This window comes from Photinus pyralis, unplaced genomic scaffold, assembly GCF_008802855.1.
Source record: "Photinus pyralis isolate 1611_PpyrPB1 unplaced genomic scaffold, Ppyr1.3 Ppyr1.4_LG7, whole genome shotgun sequence".
Lineage (NCBI taxonomy): Eukaryota > Metazoa > Arthropoda > Insecta > Coleoptera > Lampyridae > Photinus > Photinus pyralis.
Window position 1 is genome coordinate 16,992,772 of NW_022170738.1, and position 19,959 is coordinate 17,012,730.

General features: G+C 38.6%; 2 protein-coding genes across 7 annotated transcripts in view; one reads left to right on the top strand and one right to left on the bottom strand.

The window, feature by feature from the left end:
• LOC116176360 (cAMP-specific 3',5'-cyclic phosphodiesterase) overlaps nucleotides 1-19,959 on the bottom strand; it is a 416,659-nt gene that overhangs the window by 186,973 nt on the left and 209,727 nt on the right. For 5 of the 6 annotated variants that reach the window (XM_031494887.1, XM_031494885.1, XM_031494883.1 and 2 more), the window contains exon 2: nucleotides 496-678. In XM_031494887.1, the coding sequence (XP_031350747.1) occupies nucleotides 496-678 (183 nt within the window). Of the gene's footprint in view, nucleotides 1-495; nucleotides 679-735; nucleotides 840-19,959 lie in introns of those variants that run through there. The other variant, XM_031494886.1, reaches the window with a different exon arrangement.
• On the top strand, nucleotides 16,717-17,774 carry LOC116176363 (protein disulfide-isomerase-like). The gene is made up of 4 exons (XM_031494890.1): nucleotides 16,717-16,967; nucleotides 17,013-17,207; nucleotides 17,263-17,537; nucleotides 17,584-17,774. Exons 1-4 carry the CDS (start codon nucleotides 16,826-16,828, stop codon nucleotides 17,665-17,667), a joined length of 696 nt encoding a protein of 231 aa, XP_031350750.1. The 5' UTR covers nucleotides 16,717-16,825; the 3' UTR covers nucleotides 17,668-17,774.

Consider the following 19,959-nt stretch of genomic DNA (forward strand, 5'->3'; position numbering starts at 1 on the left):
AATCAATTTGGCCGGGGCTCTAGGTACGAGTGGATCCCTTTGCATTTGCATTCAAATTCGCAAATTGACAATTATCGGGGCGCGTTACGATCTTTAAATTAAAGTAGCGAGTTGAATGCTAAAATAATTGCAAATGAGTACTTGTTGCTAAATGGTGCATAAATTATTGCGGCCGGCGGTTATTTATTGATCGTTTGGAGGGAGTTTCGCATCGAGCACTTTGCGCTATCTAGCGTTAAAGACTTGCACTGAGTATGCGCGTATAAGAGGATTCTGCCAATTTCACGGGTTCGTAACACGAATAGAGATAAAATTGAAAGTGTAGATTTCTAGATAGCGAAATTTGAAATACGAGCAGGAGCGGTATCGTTCCAAACAAAAATCTCGCTCTGCTATCTTATACAAATATTATTCTTGGAGTATATACTACAAATAAACTTTGCATACTTTCTACACCGAAAACAGATTGGTAAAATTCACATGTCGCAAACTTACCTTTCGCTGGCGATGGAGGAGTTCCTGGACATCGACTTTGGAGACATTTCAAAGTCGCTATCCGAGCGGTACAGGAAGCTTTCTCTCCGCTGCGGTAGGTTCTGAAGAACCAAGCCCGCAGAGGGAGAAGCTGCACCATCGAGAGGACTTCTTCCGGGACTGGCACCATTTTCGACGTCAAAACTGCAACAGAGACGCTCTTTTAGTAACGCAAATCACGCGTTCGTTCTACAATAGTACAATTTGGATATGATTAATTCGTTAATTCCTGTCAATCTGGGGATGTAATCGGAATTCCGTCTGTAAATTCGCTTTAAACTAATAGGCATCTTTGGCGCATTCCGCGACGGGAAAGAGATGGTCTCGCACTACCTACTTGTAGTATTTTACTGTATAGAAGGCTAACTAATCGGTTAATTATCATCGTGTGAGATACGTTATCTTTAGTTACTTAAATCATTGGGTTGGTAGTGTAATAGCGACTATGGTGAATAATGGACGATGTTTACTTGCGCGGTGCAGTGGTGGCATACCTCTTGATATTTTGAACCTAAATTCACACGGTATGATGTATCGCTTCACTAGATTAACTACGCAGTTTTCAATGTTGCTTTTCTACAATGAGAGCCATCATCACCATCGCAAACGGATAAAAAAATCTTTACCCCTTGCGTTACTTTGACAGCAGAAAATAAACAAGCACAAGAATAGCCCCTAACATCTCAGAAATAATTTCACCTACTGACATCAAATAAACCATCTGACGTCAGAGGAGATTTGCGCTGTCTATATAACAAAGGATTTACTTAGATTACGTATTGTAACAAAGTTCTACGCTACATTCGAGTGTATCACGCAAAATATGGATGGCGGGCCCAAAGCGCTATTAATACGCATGATAGTAAACTGTCGACCACCTGAATGTTTACATTCCATTTTCTAATCTTGTTGCAATATGATAAAGGTGGGTAGTGCAATTTGTCGTTCGTAAAAATTTGTAAATATGGCGATGGTAGTAAACATAATTTGGAGTTGAAGCACCTTTGTGGGTAGAAAAACAGTAACTCTGACGCTTTGTTGAGCGTTGTAGATTTTTATCTGTGATACAGATAATGAAAAATCTTAAGCAGGCCTTCCACGTGCATTCATTTCATCAAACTTGGAGTGTATACTCCTACAAACAGACCTACTTCGAACGTGGAAGTGGTCATCGCGCAAAGTTTGCTTCGTTCTTGGTGCGGAGCGAAGAGTTTTGCCAACCCTAAATTCTTGGCGCGGAGCGATGCTGGGGTGTGGTTGTCGCTCCTGGAGTTAAGACATAAGTGAGATAGATTTACACATTGTAGTATTTGAGGAACCGAAAACGCATATCGTTGTTTTCGCGTGCACAATCGTACCTGTATTTGTTCGCCAAGTTTGTACGAACCATGTGCGAATGTGGAAGTGGTGTTTTAACATTCTGTTACAAGTTCGAAGACATGGCGTTAATTCAAAGTTCGATGAAATGAATGCACGTGGAAGGCCTGCTTTACTAGTATTATTATTAATAATTAGCTTTACGTATATGGGAATTTGACTTTGACGGTACATCTCCAGTAATTCACTTGACTAGTCATAAAACCACACACGTAAATTATACAATAAAGCTTTTATGGCGTAAGACGCATGTTTGTTTAGCCGTAAAACATAAGAATTGCCCCAATTTACAAGATCAAAGTTTGAAATTAGAATTAGCAAGGCTTGCGGAAAATTATCACACATTTCAAAGTCATACCATTGAATAATAATTTATTATTCACTGGTCATACTAAGCATTTTGATCATTATTTCATAATAACTGCGTAATAGGAAATCTCGGGTGCCAGTTCACAACACCTCCACGTGAGATGACTGTCCTCAAATCGCTCGTGCAGAATGTGTAATGTGGCATGAGCACGTCCATATCATCCAGTTCAAGCCAAAACAAGTTGATCATCGACCTATACCGCTTGTCGTTGACAGTGATGGCCCGGTGTACGTCACTCTCAAAGGCTCTGGACCGACGACGTCGCCAACACATAATCCAGACCAAACAGTGACCTTTTAGAAATGCAAGTGGACGCTTTTGTGTCTCGCATGTGGATTGATGTGGATGCAGAAAAGGGCCTCATCGCTGAAGATGATTTTTCGATGAAAATTAAAGCGAGTTTCCAACTGCTCCCGGTTCTATTCAGCGAACACACGTCCGGGTGCGGACTGCGGACCCAAGTCACTGCGCAAAATTCTCCAAGTTGCGAAATCGCGAAACGCCTCTGATTCTTCTGCACACTCCCACGGATATCGGTGACGTTTTCGGCAGAGATCTTGCGTCACGTTGACGTAACAGACTAACAGTGTTGGTGAATTGTTCACTATACCAGTGTACAATTTATCCACCACACTGCGAATAGTCCTTTCGGTAGGACTATTACGACGACCGTACAATATGCGGATCGCGCGGAATTGCACATGCAAACGCTACCTATATCCTCCCATGGGGATGTGGCACAACAGACTGAATAAATTAGCCAAATAAATTCTCAAAATTGTCTCCTCCTGTGTTTTCGTTCTTGAATATTGCCAGGCGGAGTCTTTTACGCTACCGTTTTCCAATTTCCTCAAAGAAACAATTAATGAAGCGGAGCCAAGTCGGCAAATTGTATAAACTACGTCATGCGGGCGTTTTATTTGATATCAGCGCCTATAATAATGTTGGGTTACCCTGTATGATAATTTTATTTCTGACCACTAATTCAAAATGAACACAAATTCTGGTATTCGAATTTGAAGTCGTTTTTGATTTTATTACGAATTATTTATCTATTTGATGTGTAATTTTGTTTAAATAATCGCCGATTAATTTGTTAATTTTCTTATTAGATAGATTCGCATGTAACATTTTGTAAAAGTTTGTCTCATGTTATCCCCGGTCATTGCGATAAGAGCGTTATCGCTGCATGAGCTAATTAAGTTTTTATATAAGCGGGTATCGCCGATAAGGAAGCGCAGGTGTTTAAAGTATTGGAAGACGCATTTGGCAGTGGAACGGAAAAGGAAATTGTTTCAAATAGAACAGACGGACGTTAAACCTTGATTTTTTGGTTGTGCCAGTTCGCGAAGAAGAAAGTTACAGTGTTAATAGAGATTTTTATTACACCGTTTAAAGTGAATGTATAAGTCGAAATTAAAGAAGTGAAGTAGACAAAGTATTTTTTTGTTCTTATGTGAAGCCTTTACCAGTACCAGTTAAAGGGAGTTTTTTCAATCATCAAAGAGCCAATTTTGCATCAATAATTCAAATAAACCCAGTGCCATCTAGATCAAGATCCAAGTTCAATTAAAGTAAAGAAGAGAAGTTTGAGAAACAACATCAGTTGATGTTTGTGCATCACTTTAAGAAAGCGGAATTGACCGGTTCTTTGGATTATTTAATTAACACGTTATAGTTATTGATATGTGTTAAATAACGGATGCGATTGAATTCAATCTACTTCGTTATTTCTATATCGACCGAAATATGTTCAGTAGCTTTCATAATACCTACGAAAAGAACACAATTTCAAATTTAGAAAATAGAATACTAAATAAAAATATCGTTTCCCGTTGCGAGAGAAGCATTGTTTGCACACGTTCTGGAATTTAACAGGCCAAAGACGTTATAAGTAACGTATCAATTACATTGATATTATTAGTTACGTCAGTTTAACCGATAGGTAATTAACATTTCTTTAATTAATTGTTTCAATCGATCGTTTGTTGCGTGGTATGTGTATTGCCTATTTTTATTTCAGTCTTATTTTATTGATTTTGTGTAATAAATTTGTTTCATCTGTAAATTTTTCTACGTTTTAGAGCCTATATTACGACCTAGATAAGTGTTCTCATGCTAAATCTTTCTGTCGGTACCGAGGATTATGCCAGGTTTTATATTTATAATATAATTCTTATTTTTTAAAGTCGTAGTGTAATTATTTTTTATATTTGTTGGTAGGTACCTGTGTTTAATTGAGTTAGTTGGACAGGTGCTTTGGTGAGCGGTTGCTGTACGGGTTAATGCGATGGCGACAGTCAGACGGGTTTAGATAGCGTGGGCCGCGATAAAAAAAGACGCGAGTCGTCAATTTTGCGTTGGTTCCATTTCGGTTTTTCACCACGGAAACGGTTACAGAATACAGATTAAGGGGGTTAGTAGCACAAGAAGGAATTTAATTTTTAGCGTAACACAAGGAAGTGATCAATTTTCCGTCATCTGTCTGTCTGTCTGTCTATTCCATAGAGATCTCGGCCCCTGGGCCACCTAGAGACTTCGGGTTTTCGCTAATTGATAGCTGCTGTGGTCTATATTCGCTCGTTACTCATAATTTACAGTTGTGTTACGCGGCAACGCCCACGAGTAGGTTTAAATAATTTTTTTTAGTTTAATGTAAGTACTCAACTCTTTAGTAAAGCATTTGATTCTCAACCATGTTGAGCAGTGATTTCCTGTGATAGAGGTTTAGTAGAATCAGTTTTTCTAGGTACAAGAGCGATTAAAATAATTTTTATTTCTTCAAGAGATAAGGCATTTTTGTAACACATCTTTTTAAGAAGTAAAAAATGTGGCACTGTTTGCGTGTTGTCCGTCCGTTCGTCCGGACCCACATCTACCGTGTGGAACTACTTTTAGGGGAATGGTTCTAAAGTCCTGGATTTTTTGCAATAGGTAGCCTATACCTTGAAGGTGTACCAGAGGACCAACAATTTCGCTGTCTTAAGAGTGTGTGTGGGGAGGGGGGGGGGGCAGGGCTTAATTATGTTATGTTGTTTTTGAAAAGAAAACGTGCATAACTTTTACATACAACAACCAGTTGCTCTCAGTTTTGCATACGCATACCTTCAGTGGTGCCAATTGAGACATTTATTGAAAATGGGGGGGGGGGTGAACACATGATGTTCTACCCTTCATGATATTCAAATGAAAGGTTTCATCGAAATGAATTGTACCAATTATAACTTTCTCGCGCCACTCATTTTCGAGATTAGTTTGTGACCGATGGGGAGGTTTCCATGGTAATCTTTAATTAAACCTCTCAACAGAAGGAACTGTTTTCTACCAACTACCGCCCTTCTTTCTAACCTTCATGGTACTCTAATGAATTAATTTCTACCAGCCATAGTCCTCCTCATCCCCTTATCGTGTTCGGATATAATTTCTTATATTTCAAGAACAGATTATCGGAGAAGGGACTCACAAAGGACGATTGGGATGTCTGGAAGACATATAACCATTGATGGTTTAAAAACTTTACGAGCGAAGATTTGAGCTAGTCGCATTGCAACTGTACCTAACTAACCGTTCTCAATAGACTCACATATCCTCAGGACCAAGCCAAACCTTCCATTTCCCTATCGCCTGTATTTCAATATCACACTCCCCACGGTGCCAATCTCCTCACAATCTTTACACGTCATTTATCTTTTCTCTAATTTTGGTCGGTGTGGAGTTATGTGACAAAATGATAGATTACGTCTCTCACCAGCTCCCCAGTCCATGATCATTTGCCGGTGCATTCCTCCTTCCACATCGCCATGATTTCGGTTCGCGGCCTCATCTCGTATCGGGTCTTTACCAGCAGGACCGCTGGCTACCACGAAGACGTCTCTCTCGCTACCGTTCAATAAGCAGCAATGATGTGCAGTGCCATTTTTCTTTGTATTTCCATAACTTTCCTTTTAGCTACCGATGGGGACTAAATGCGTTCTTAACATCTAGGGAGGAAATTATCATCGCCTGCCGTTTAGCGCCTGCAATTCATTTAGTGAGTGCTTCCAATCAGACAACATACATTTCTCGATTCTGCCAGCCAGAATCCTTTCAAAAAGCTTTTTCATATGGCTGATGAAGGAGATTGACCTCACCAAATTCCAATAATTTGAAAAGTACAAAGTTGTAGAATACTACAAAAAAATTACAGGCTATAAGGGTTTTAATAACCCAAAAAAAGATCCATCAGAGGCATCACAAATTCTCAGGCTTCTACAGATTCTAACAAGATTCGAAACAGGATTTAAAATATTCGATTCCAAGAATCCAAAAAGACCTCAAAGAAATTCTAAAAAAATCTAAATGATCCTAGGTATAAACGTTCTCTAAGGATATAAAACCTAAAAAAAGGTTTAACCGACTATGTGGCTCAGTGGTAGAGCCTTGGGCTACATAGCGGGAGGTCGGGTGTTCGAACTTGGGCTGAGGTAAGAATTTTTCATCTGTGACAGAGATGAGAATTTACTTAGATCAGTTTCGAGCCTTCTACCGGCTACTCAGCATTGGGTTTTCCTGCAGTTTTCCGAATTCGAAGGTCAATACCGGAATAGTATAGAACAACTTAAGACCTTCTGCAGGGAAACCTTTAAAAAGCATTATGCGGGTCACTTCAAAATTGGGCGCAAGCCTGTTGAGGGCCCAGAACAAGAGAGACATAAATAAATACATAAAGAAGCAAAACATCTACAGCGATTTTAAACGGTATCTAAAGCAAGACTGCAGTAAGTACATTTTAAGAAGGGATTTTAACTTAAAAGAAATTCGAGGGGATGCAGCGTTGAGTGAGTAGCCGCGCGACAGGTCACAATATGACAATAAAATGAAAGACAAGGTAAGTCAATCCCGAGACATCACCGACTCAAATTTCTTACTTTTATATTACAACATACTCAATGCGCTAGTGGAAAAAATATATCCAAAACGGGATATAACTAAACAACCTAAAATAAATAGTTCTTTTTCATGAATTTCGTTAGTATGTGACCTCGTCCATTAGATAGATTCCAACCAAGATTCCAACGGAGAAACCAATTACCGCAGTTTCGACAAATAAATCCTTACGGCGAAGAACCGAGTATTAATAATACATGCTACGGAGGGTGATTAAAACACAGTTATTGATTTTGTAATGAATTATGAAACCTGTTCGGTTTTTATTAACACAGCATTGATTCGCTAATAGAAAAGCAAGCAAAATAGAGCCACACGTTGTACAACAGAAATCATTTAACGCAACACTGCATGCAGGCTTAAAAACTGTGTATTTTCATCGGAACATCCGCAGGTTGCACATGAATTTAGAGACACGATGTTTACGGGTGGACACGGCTTTCGAATTTACGTATCAATAAACAACAGTAAACTAGGTTTAGGTAAATAACTTAATTTACCCTAGTGCAGGATAATCTGTACTTTTTTAAACATAGCGCGCTAGAGCTTCGGTTCTTTAACCACACACCAATTTAATGACATGACAAAAATACATGGGTGTACTCCTAAAGTAAATTACATTAATACAAAACGTCAAACCGCATTAACGTTCCATTAATAAATTAAAATAATTGCAATTTTCGGCTGTACCAACGCAAAATTTACGACGATAATTACATCATCTATTTTAAACGAAAGTTTAAATTTAGTATGCCACGTTTACTGTGATTCTTAATTGAGTTTTATAAAAGCCTTTATAGTTTTTGTTCGTTAATAATTAAATTTTAAAAAACACGGAAATGCTTTTTGTAAAAATTGCTATCTCAGGAATAAAATTCGAAAACCTCAAGGGCGAAATTTTTTCGCGTACAAAAATAACACCGACGCGCACGTCCTGATGACATTATCGTAGTGCATGTAGAAAGAATAATGTCCGCTGGTCACTTTGTTTACTCAGCTCATTGACGCTTTTTATTCGTTGAAAACGTCCAAAAACACTGTAAAAATGGGTAGCAAAATTCGCATCCGGTATTCAGTTCTGAGGTTCATTGACATGAAATTACGCACTCGTTAGACAAACAGAAAGGTGAAATAGGTCTGGACATTTTCATTGAAACAAGAATTGTTTTTTATGAACCATTTTACGTTCGCTACTTGACCGCATGTGACTCGAGTTATTGTTGCGGAACTGAACGTATTTGTTAGTCGCTTTTTTCCTAGCATTCATAACCCGTGCATGTATTTTGACTAAATTAACCAATAAGGCTCTTCTATGTTCCATAGGCAAGTATCTATTTTGATGCATTAATTTCTACGGGGACGAAAGGGAAATCATTTTTAACGCTTGTTTCAATTTGTGCGCCGGATGGAAAGATAAGTAATAAGGTTTGTTATTTGTTTGAATGCGAACTTTGAACTTATGTGCTTTCAAAAGCGTGATTGTCGCATTAATGTTCTGTATATTATTATCTTCATTTCAACGCCCGTCTGTAATTAGATGTGAATGCGATTTAAGTTCTGTTTATGGGGTGACAAGTCTGTTGACAATTCAAGCACCGATTCAAGAATAATCATCCGGTTATGACAGATATTTACTGAGTGTGCTCAATGTGTGATTAAATATCATTGTAGTTTTGAAGTGAAGCGTACTGCTAAGATGACACGTACAGGGTGTAAACGTGTCTTCAACTACTCAAAGCGGACTGACCAGGTTACAAACTGTAAAAAAGCATCTCCGCCGAACAGCACAAGGACGCCCCGACTATTACATTATTTTCTATAACTGATGCAATAGGGCGAACACGTCCTGCTTTCCTCTTGCGATCAATTTCATTATAACTGAAGTCGATTCGTAGTTCTGGTCTATTGCACCAGTTAGCTTGGAAGAGGGTGTTCCTTTTTCTGTCGTAAAAAATTCCTCAACTCTGCACGCGATATCGATGGGTGGATTCAGTACTGCATGTGTCCCATAATCGAAACGCAATGAGTCTCACTACGGTAAACTATCCATAGAAAAGGAGGTATCGTCTGGCCCCGATTGTACCGAGTAGGGATAGTATACAACAACCTTTATCCAAAAGATGTATCAAAAATGTTTGAGATAAAAACCATACTCAAATAATATCAAATTTCAAATTTCCCCGCATTCTTTGCCATAATCCTAACTGATGGTTCAAATTACTCAAGACACTGTATACAGCTATAGTGAAAAGTCTTCGACTTTAACCGTTCTGTGCAGTTGTTGGCACAGGGATTTTTGGGGAAAGAAGGTTGACAGAAAGTCGGCGTGGGTTTCTGTTTTTCCATTGCTAGAATAACGTGCAAACATACCGATTTCTCAATGCTTTTTGTTTGTTTGAAAAAGTAATTACGAGTAACTACTGTAATGACGTGTACCCGCCATCATTATTTTGCTTTACCGTTCATTCTTTTGCTTGTATGTGCACGTGTTTATGCCGGTCGATATTATGATAACGTTAATTTTTTATATATTCATGAGCATCTTGTACGAGATGGTGTATGATTCTATTAACCTAATGCAATACAGTTTCGATTATTCGCTGTATCTATTCTTTTCGTGCCCGCTGCCGGACAGTGTGTAAGCAATACGAGAAGGGGGGTCCTCTAATTAACTTCTGTTTATAAGTTGCTTTGTCTAAATTGAATTGTATATGCGTTTAATATGTTTTTGTGCTAAATACATATTTATGTATTTTCCGATTGTATCTATTATGTCACGTCACTAGTATCTTGCTTTCATTAATTTGTTTAAATGCATTTGACTTCGATTACCTGATTTTTACTGTACGATTTGAAATATTTAATTTTCATTTTACTTATCTTTTTGTACGCACAAAACCGAGACTTGAAAGTGACGTGCAAAGTCTATCATTTTGACATGGCTCTGCTTCTAATTTGTTCCCAAAGTTGCCGAACAACTATCACTGGATTACGGCATCCAGAGACGACATACAACCACCCGCACCAGAGTAAATAAAATACACAAAGGCAAATTTGTTTCTCCATCTGTTCATGGTATTCCAACGAAAGGCCTCCCATTCTCTTCGACCTGGAACTTTTGATAGAATTAAAACTTAAAGTGCGAACATATTGAGAACAATGTGTTAAAGGAGGGTGCTCACAAAGGGCAACTGAGCTTTTGGAGTGGGGTAAACGTCCTTGAGCGTCGACACAAGTGGAAATTTCAGTAGTCATGGAGCGTTGAACTAGTGTGCAACGTGCGTTTGCTGTAAAAGCGCATTACAAAAATACGGATAATCCTATCCTATTAGGATCGTTCGGAACGAGCGAGCGGAATCCATAAATAGTGATACGTTAACGGATAAGAAAACGTTAAACGAATTTTTGGGTGTTTATTTAAACAGAAATGTAACAATAATTAAGAGGAACGTAATTCATTTAAACTCAATTTTGTATTTGTATCACGGAGGAATTTGAATATCGCTTTTTAAAGCACCTGTATAATTAAGATGGGGCTGCTTCTTATTCTATTTGAAAAGTTCCTTCAAAATCTCAACTTTTACAAACCTAAAATGTTGGAGGATTTCAACAGATACGCCATTTAATAATTGGCGATAAACACATACATGAATGAGTCACGCGACTCAATCATCGAATTGTCACTACCGATCCGTCTCATCCACATCCGACCAGTCATACATCTAAAAATAGGCATTGTTGGAGAAACTGATTGTGTTGCTGATTATAGAATATGTCGTCTCAATTTCAGTACAAAACCATGTGCATAGCCCTTCCACATATCATTCAATAATAAGAGAGTCATAATTACTCGAGGGCGATCAGTGCATCGTGCGATGAGATACCGTTGAGTATACTTTTGTAAATAGTCTGCTTCATGAAGCATTGGCCCGTATGAATAAAAATAAGCAAATGCTTATACTTGCAAAATTCAAAGTAAATACTCGTAACTGCCCCTTCATACTGGTCTGTTTAGCAGCGCTGCACTGCGTCATGTCCTTCTACTTATCAGCGCTGCTAAGTCGCCCAGTGCGGAGGAGCACTTACGAGTATTTACTTTGAATTTTTCAAATATAAGCATTTGCTTATTTTTATTCATACGGGCCAATGACTGGGGCAACCCGAGACCGGAATTGGGTAGCACCTCCTCCAGACTTTATGGGTAAACGTCATGGAGTCTAACGTTTGGCCAGCACACCCCATTTTTGTTATTTTACGAGCTGGGTCTCTCGTTAATAATGATCTCTTTTGCGATTAAAAACAACGGTATAAAAACCGTCTCGTGTTTACAATTCGTATCAAAAGAGAACAATTCCCTGGCGCCTATTCAAGATGACAAACTTTTAATAATCCCGAATAAAACAGCGAGAAGGGACACAGAAATTACATTACACCTGTAACACCCAGCTGTTATTTTCCATGTCCAGAAACGAACACAAGAGATTTCGCCATATTCTGGAATTTAACAATTCACGTTCAGCCCGCAACATCCTAAACCCAGATGATGATTTAAATATGACACTGCAAATGTGACGAACGGATTGCACAAAAATTAAACGTTTGATTAATCAAAGAACGTGTAAACATTTTGACGCAATTTAAAAGAACGAAAAGCTTCCAGAGAGCGGACGCGTTAATTTCGTTTTCAAATTTTGTTTTGTTTAAGGGATAATCTAATTGGTACACTCGGAGAAAGTATCCTTGAACAATCTCCACTGTAAGTTGCGTACTTTCCACTACCTACCTTTAATTAATAGATTTCGTGAGCTCGAGTAGTAAGACAACATTTTCTGCTTTTAGTGATATTGATTTTTAGGTTATGTACACCTACTGATATAAACGGTTCACTTAAAGGTGCTAGTATGAGATTCTTATCATCAATCTTATGTTAATCTAAAGTTGAATTTTTTTCGACGAACTCTGAGACCTGCTTTCGGTAGCCACGATCGAAAACGTCGCTAATATCGTAAGATGGTCGTCGAAGGTAGATGGCATGACAATTGTGGCATCTAAATATACCATCACTCGAGGCTCTAGGTCAACACCGAGAACAGTATCAATTGGTTTTTAAAATGTCGCGGGAGCATTGCTTAAACCGAACGGCATTCTTTTGAATTGAACAGCCCTCTCCCAGGGATTGTGAATGCAGTATATTTTCCGGCACTTTAGTTGACCTGCCAGAAATAATGTCTATGGACTGAGGAATCGTGCCCTTTTAAGTTTGTCCAGAATTGCCGAAATATATGAAATGGGGTAGGCAGCACCAACCACGTCTGCCATTCCAGTGCAGTAGTACTCGAAATTCGGCATTGCTCGAACTGACCAATGCCGATGTGTGATTCCTTGGAGAACAAATCTATTGGTAGTTCTCGATCTTTTTTAATTTTCGTGAATAATTTTTCGAGAATGGCGCTTGTGTTTTTTCTTTGATCAAAATCTGAAATCCTAAACTGCATCAAGAAGTTCGTGACTGAAATGGAGAATCACCAGGACAAGCATGTGAAGGTTTTGCGTACGGACAAAGGAGGCGAGTTTGGTGGTGAGTTCAGCATATTTTCCGCAGCAAAATGTTGTTGTCGAGCGCATGAATAGATCTATGGTAGAAAAAGCGAAGTACTTGCTTTTTGACCCAAATCTTTGCAAGTGCTTTTGGGCTGAAGCCAGCAACACCGGTTTATCTGAAAGATAGATTTCCAACGACTGGAATCAAGTGCAAACCATATGAGCTTTCGTATGGAAAGCAATCTGATCTGAGTCACATGCGAATCTTCGGTTCAAAGTAATGGTGCATGTTCCCAAACAAAAACAGCTGAAATGGGACAAAAAGGCGCAGAATATTCGGGTTGGATACTCGGAAAGGATGAAATGCTACCTGGTGTATGATGAGCAGCCGAAGACTATCAGCACTAGCAGAGACGTCATCATCATGGAGAACGCCAGACCGTCAATACAATCGCAGCTCCGCTCAGCGAAGAGAATATCTGCAGCGAAACTACGAAGATGAAAGCTCTCAGTGGAGGCTGAGCCGCAGCCTGATGCAGTTCCTGAATCAAGAATCTAAACCTTTTTCACCGTATAGTTCCGCATGCGGCAACCGGAAGGCTTCTAGGTGAAAAGTCAAGAAGTGTGTATGGTGTGAAGCAGTTGAAAAGGTCCTAGCATCGAATGGTTATGCGAAATCCAAAAACGAGTCCTATGTATTCGTGAAGAAAGGTCAGAACAAGCCGATGGCCATCGTCTTACACGTAGATGACTTCTTCATCGTCAGTATCTATTCTGAGGAGTCGAACAGGCTGAAAGCAATCGGACTTGAGTGAAATCAGCAACTGCCTCGGATTGAGGATCAAGACGAACAGGTGTGAGGGGTGCGTAACTTTGGACCAAGAGAAGTATGTGGATAGAAGCTCGGATAAACCTAGAGAAATCGGAAGGGGATCTGCCGAATGTTCCGTATCGGCAATTGATCGGTAGTCTCAAGTATCTGGCCGCCATGACACGTCCAGATATTGCTGTCGAAGTCAGTTCAATGCGTGTTATGAATTGGAACACTGGACGTGCTTCGTTACCTGAAAGGTACCAAGGATTGGTACTTGCTGTCCAAGAAAGTCGAGAACACGGTCACCGTCTATACTGATGGGGATTGGGCGAGTGATACCATCGATAGGATTCTGTTTCCGGCTGGGCAATTGGACGATTTCCTGGGAGAGCTCGAAGCAGAGACCTGTGGCGATGTCCAGGACCGCGGCGGTGATGTGCTATTGTATTGCTTGTGTGTAAACGTGTATTGTGTTTCTGTTTTCCCACTTCATTCAATATTTTTTACATTGTCGTGTAGTTACATGTCGGTGACCGCACTTATAGCAATATGTCGTCTTGTGTAAATTGGCGGGAATGATGTGAGCAATTCCAGCATTTCCATTCAATTATTTCTTCTCTGACTTGCAATACGGAAACTTTTTCACTTGTTGTTTCCTGTAAGCGAGAGATGTTTCCAGACATTGGTGGTAATTACATGGGGGTGGTTGGTAATTTTGTGTCAATTCTGCGATGTCTTCGATATTCCTACACAGTTTCTTGAGTTCTACGATTGAATAAAATTATATAATTAATTATAATAATTATATATATTATATAAATTATATATGAATAATAATAGTATAATTAAGTCAACACCCTAAAAAATCGTGAAAATTAGTAATTTGTTTCACGAACAGACGCAGGAACTTAGCATGGATTTATAACTAAATACAGATCAGTTATCCAAGTGGCGAATGCAAAAAGACCTTAATAATTAACACCATTAATTACGGGGTACTGCGTTTTTAATTAGACCGAAGGAATTATACGCTGAATGTAAAAGAAACTTGGAATTCTGCTGCTTATTCAAAGCGTAATTAAATCCCCTGTACGTGTTTTCACACAAGCGCATGCATTTACCGTACTTCAAATACAGCTACCTACTCGTGTTGATCGATACGAAGGTGGCACCTTTTGAAATAAATTGTTTACCGCCGTTTAGAAATACGCGACCCCTAAATAAACTTCATAGACATCATCGCGAGTAGTTTAGTTGAAAACTGCTCTAATCGATTATTAGGCGAAAATTGGCGTTCCACGCACTTTCAAAAACGAATCGTTAAAATAAAAATGTAATTTCGGAGTAGAGGGAAAATTTAAAGAAAACATGACGCGCTAAAATATCGACTTTCCTTTCATGCATGAAGGTTTATTAGGGAAGATTCGCATCGTCTTATATACGTTACAAGAAATCTGATGTACATTCATACAACACTGCAAATTTGATTTCGTCATAAATTGCCTTCCTTAATTTACAAAAAATTAAATTTAGGAAAGGTTGATTATGCAAAACTTGAATGAACGGCATTGAGAGTCGCGTGTAACTGTTTATGGCACATTTACCATTGGAATATCTTACGAAATAAAACGCACAATTTGAGCGAAAGTGGCTAAAAGGCAAAAAAATGAAAAAATGTTGGCATTGTATAAAAACCACATTAGTCTTGGACGAGTCTCTGCATAGTGTCTACAGAGGCGAAAATGCCTTTGGCGTTAGAAGCCACGCGGTTTTTGTTTTATTCCAATTACGAAATTGATTTTAGTGGTCATTCTCTATTCGCACCCTGAAGGCGCATACAGTCAGACACTCCTATATATACCAGGTGGCAATAGGGCGAAGATTGATTCAGGTTTTACAAGTTACAAGTCCAATACTTAGATAAATCAACTGGATTGGCATTCAAATCCCCGCCTGCCCTAGATTTTCGAACAGTTGCTGAGTATGATTATGCCTCGATAAACAGTATATTGCCGAAACATTGGTTGGAGTAGAAAGCTTTTGGGAAACTTGGATTGTTGTTGTTTTGTATTCTAGATGCTCATAGAGCTGCCGGTTAGTATTGCTGAACCACCGTGTGCTGTTCCGTGTGGATACTACGTGTGGTATTTTTATGTAAGTTTTGTCGGTAAAGTGGGTTTCTGTCACTAGCATAATATTTACATTTAGAAAGTCTTCTCTTTCTAAATTTTTATATTGTAATATATTGGCGTTCTATAAAGCTAATCTTACAAACTTAGCCACTATGGGGCGATTTTGTTAGTGACAGTGCTGTTGTGCTGTTTTGTGGAATAGGGCTTTGAATTCGCCCAGGAATTGTTTGAGAGACAGGTCTTGATTTGGGCGACACAAGAGTTACCCCAATAGCTGGGTTCTCATATTAATACAATAGAGAATAGATGATTTGCCGGCAGCATGTGATATAAACTAACCTATAAATAATGAAAAATATTATAGAGCGGAAATATGAAAAATATGCTTACCTAGATTAAGATTAGCAACAACTCAATTCAGGTTAATACGTTTAGATAAATCATATTGGCAATTTTAACTTGATGCCTCAGGAATTTCATAAGATTTCAACACCTTTCGCAAAATTAGTACCTGTCATTCTAACAAAAAGTGGAATTTCTTCAATCCCAATGGTACCAAATCACATTCTCTATTCGCACCCTGAAGGCGCATACAGTCAGACACTCCTATAGGTACATTTAACGATAACGGAACGTTACAGTTGATAGATTGGCTGACTCTTCTTGATTTAGTGGCATTCATTAATGCCGCTACCGCCTGGCATTGCTGCCTTGTAGATGTTTCGTCTCCTATTATGTACTTACAGTATATTGAACTGAAGGTTCTCTTGACCTCCACGACTATCAAACGATGTATATCACTCGGCACAATTTTTCGATATAATAAATAAGTAGGATTATTTCCCACGCGCTCCAAATACGTCCAATCTTGTCCAGGTCGAAAAGGATTGGATTGAAGTATTCGTGAAACCAATCATCATTTCGGATCCGTAATTCGAATCCTTAATTGGAGTTAGATTCGCGACATTTGGTACGTACTTTTATCCGTTAACTCGGCGATAAGCTGACCTCTTGCCCGCGATTCTCCCAACAGCAATCACAGAGTTTCCCTAATCTGTTGAAATGTCCCACTCCCATACATAAAACTCATTGCATTAAGCTTACAAGGCATAGATTAACAAAGACTTTGAAATGTGGAAATTATACGTGTGCCTCTTCGCGACCATCGTTAATAGTGGGTTGTGTGGCGAACTAGAAGATGAAATTCTAGTTTTGAACGAAAACAATTTCGACCAAACCATATCCGGGAACGAATACGTTTTTGTAAAATTTTGTGAGTGACGAAACGAAAATGAAATTATAACGTTTCAAATTTCAGATGCATCGTGGTGTGTACACAGCAGGAACATGGCTTCGGAGTACGCAAAAGCAGCAAAGGAAGCTTCCAAATTGCAAATGCCCATCAAATTTGCAGAAGTGGAAAGTAAAAACAAAGACCTGATAAAGAGAAACAATGTTACGCGTTATCCCACACTGTTGCTCTTTAGACGAAATACACCTATTACATACTACGGTAAGACGTAGATATGCAAATCTCAGTTTAAATAGAAAATCTCTCGTTTTTTAAGGAGGCGATAATCGTACGTGTGAAGCATTTATTTCCTGGTTAAAGGACCAGGCACGGCCCGCAGTGAAACAACTGAACACTACCGAAGAAGCAGAAGCCCTTATTGAAAATGAAGATGTCATCATCGGGTTTTTTAAAAATCAATCGTCTACGACATTTAAGAAGTTTGTACAGATTGCGGATCATTTTGCAACACCTACCTTCACCATCACAGACAATGAAGAAACTTTTACTAGATTTAATGCTATGAGTTCTTCGATTGTTGGGTTTCTGGAAGTACGTTTCAATCTCAAACCCGGTATGCTGATATATACACTTTCAGGGTAACCTCGAGGGGTACTTTTTTAAAGAAGAGCTGAATCTGGACAACATGGAAGAGTTCGTAAATTCGTTGATATATGAGTGAAGGATCTGTTTTCTTTTTTGAATGATTGAGAACTTTCTAATTAATGTTGTTTTATGCTGTCACAGCTAACAGATGGATCTTTTCAACTCCAATAAACCTCAAAAGGACTTGCAGTTATTGTGTTTCTTTAAATTTTTGGACTTAAGCTGGATTCACATGAATACGAAATCCGACGATACGGTCATCCGAAATGCTGATGATTGGTCAATAATTTGAAATGTGCTTGACATTGACCAATCATAAGCATTTCGGATGACCGTATCGTCGGATTTCGTATTCATGTGAATCCAGCTTTATATTTGAGTGGGTTGACCCCACTCAAATTAATGATATATCCTCTAGACCACGTTTTGGCTTCCAATAAAGCTCCAATTGATTCAACTCATATTAAATCTTAGGACACGCAGTTATCACTGTTCGACGAAATTTTAAAATGTATTATAGAGGCATGATAAGGTAACCAGAGACTGAGAAATTGTCCTATACGCTATAATAACGTTCACTTTAACACAATGTTCTTAAAAATTTGATTTGTGGTGTAATTGCGCTACTCACGGTAAGCATAACTTAAAGCGGAATATCTACATTCAAGCATGTTACGTGCAATGAGCTGTACCACCAATAGTAAGAAAAATTTTAATCGTCATAAGCACTATACATCGTTTTATTTATTTTGTGGTCAGTGTAATTATCCCACGAATAGTAAGACTGTTTTAAAGCATAATCGACGTAAGGGAATGTCGGCGAGTTATTGACAGCGTTGAATTCTTAAGAAAAGGGCCTTTCAAGTAGGATATGATTAAGGAGTTATATTTTCAAGTCTCAAAAACGGCAGGATATACTCCAAATTCAATTTTACTTAAAAACCTACAAGAATAGCCCAATGATTACAACCCGCTACCACTATACACGCCATTTGTAAATTACACTAGCGCCTTTAGTTTTAATCTGAATCGCCAATGGAGTTGCCTCGTCGTTTCCCCTCTTTATAACCTGCGGTATCAGCGCTTAGCATTGGCACGCGCAGTCTATTTCTATATGTCGTTGATGTAACATAAATTTAGTATAAATAATCATTATTATAAAACGACAAATGCTCTTGTCCCCACGCCTCTCGCCTTGTTGAATTAAATAGGCCCTACATTATCGGTTCTAGCAAGCGCCGCAACTGACAAGTGAATTGCCATGTCTAAAGTAACTGCCACCCTACACACAAATAAAAAAATATCACTCCAAACAACATGCAAGTTATTTTTGTAGTAGAAAAGGGTTCGTGTTCTACAGGATGGGCATGAAGGACTCTCAAATTGGAGAAGCTAATAAAAACAAAACTAAGTATGATAGGGATTTGTTTTAATAACCAAAAATACATGTCGGACGGGATTAAAATAGTTGGCACTATTGTAGGCTATAGAGTGGTGGGGGACGTATCTTTGGCCCGACATGACACATAGCGTAGGTACTGGATAGCTTCAGAAAACGAATCAATTATGTGTATCGTGAATGGGGGACCCCATTTGAGTGACGTATTGTTTAAAACAGTGTAACATTTCTGAAGTTTGTGTTCTTGGTTCATAAACAGAGAAGTTTCCTCTTACTTAATTTCGTTTCTATGAGCTTACGTAATAGAGGACTCTTTTAGACCCAACCTGTATAAGTCGCAATCGAAAATGTCAATCGTAGTTTTCGCAGAAGCAAAACAGAAAATGGATGAAAGAGTGATACAAAAAACGGGGTACATGTAATCATCTGCATTTGATATAGGAGATCAATGAAACTGATCCTGACGATTTTCAAAATTATTTTTGAATGAATTGGAAGGGAACTTCTGGCTCGCGACAGTTTGGATTGTCTCACTCTATTATTAATGTCTCCAATGGTGGTATCCAGATATCCCGAGAGACATCGAGGAGCCTTGAAAGATTAGTCATCGGTGAGTAGCTCAAAAGTGGATGTGATAAAATCCTTCCAGGAAAAATTACATGTTTATTGTAGAACATTTAAATCGTTCTAGAACAATTGTTTACTATACAGGGTGAGTTTTTTTTCATTTCCACTAGGGGGATCTCGTAAACCATCAGAGATACAAATTCGCTTAAATAGGCAAAGTTATGCGGAATTTTATGATGATTAATTTTCTTTTATAGTTTCTTGTAGCGAAGTAATGGCCAAAAACCGAAAATGCGCTAGCGTTCATTTATTTTCGAAGAACCCATAGTAATTTTTTCTCGGCTCTCTGATGGGATAAAATAACATTTTTATGACTTGTGAGTTTCGAGTAAATCACATCAG

Excerpts from the sequence above, each read along its gene's own strand:
- LOC116176363 (XM_031494890.1), top strand. The coding sequence starts at position 16,826 with ATGTGGAAATTATACGTGTGCCTCTTCGCGACCATCGTTAATAGTGGG. Across the intron at positions 16,968-17,012 it reads ATACGTTTTTGTAAAATTTT|ATGCATCGTGGTGTGTACAC; the intron begins GTGAGTGACGAA and ends TTCAAATTTCAG. Across the intron at positions 17,208-17,262 it reads TACACCTATTACATACTACG|GAGGCGATAATCGTACGTGT; the intron begins GTAAGACGTAGA and ends TCGTTTTTTAAG.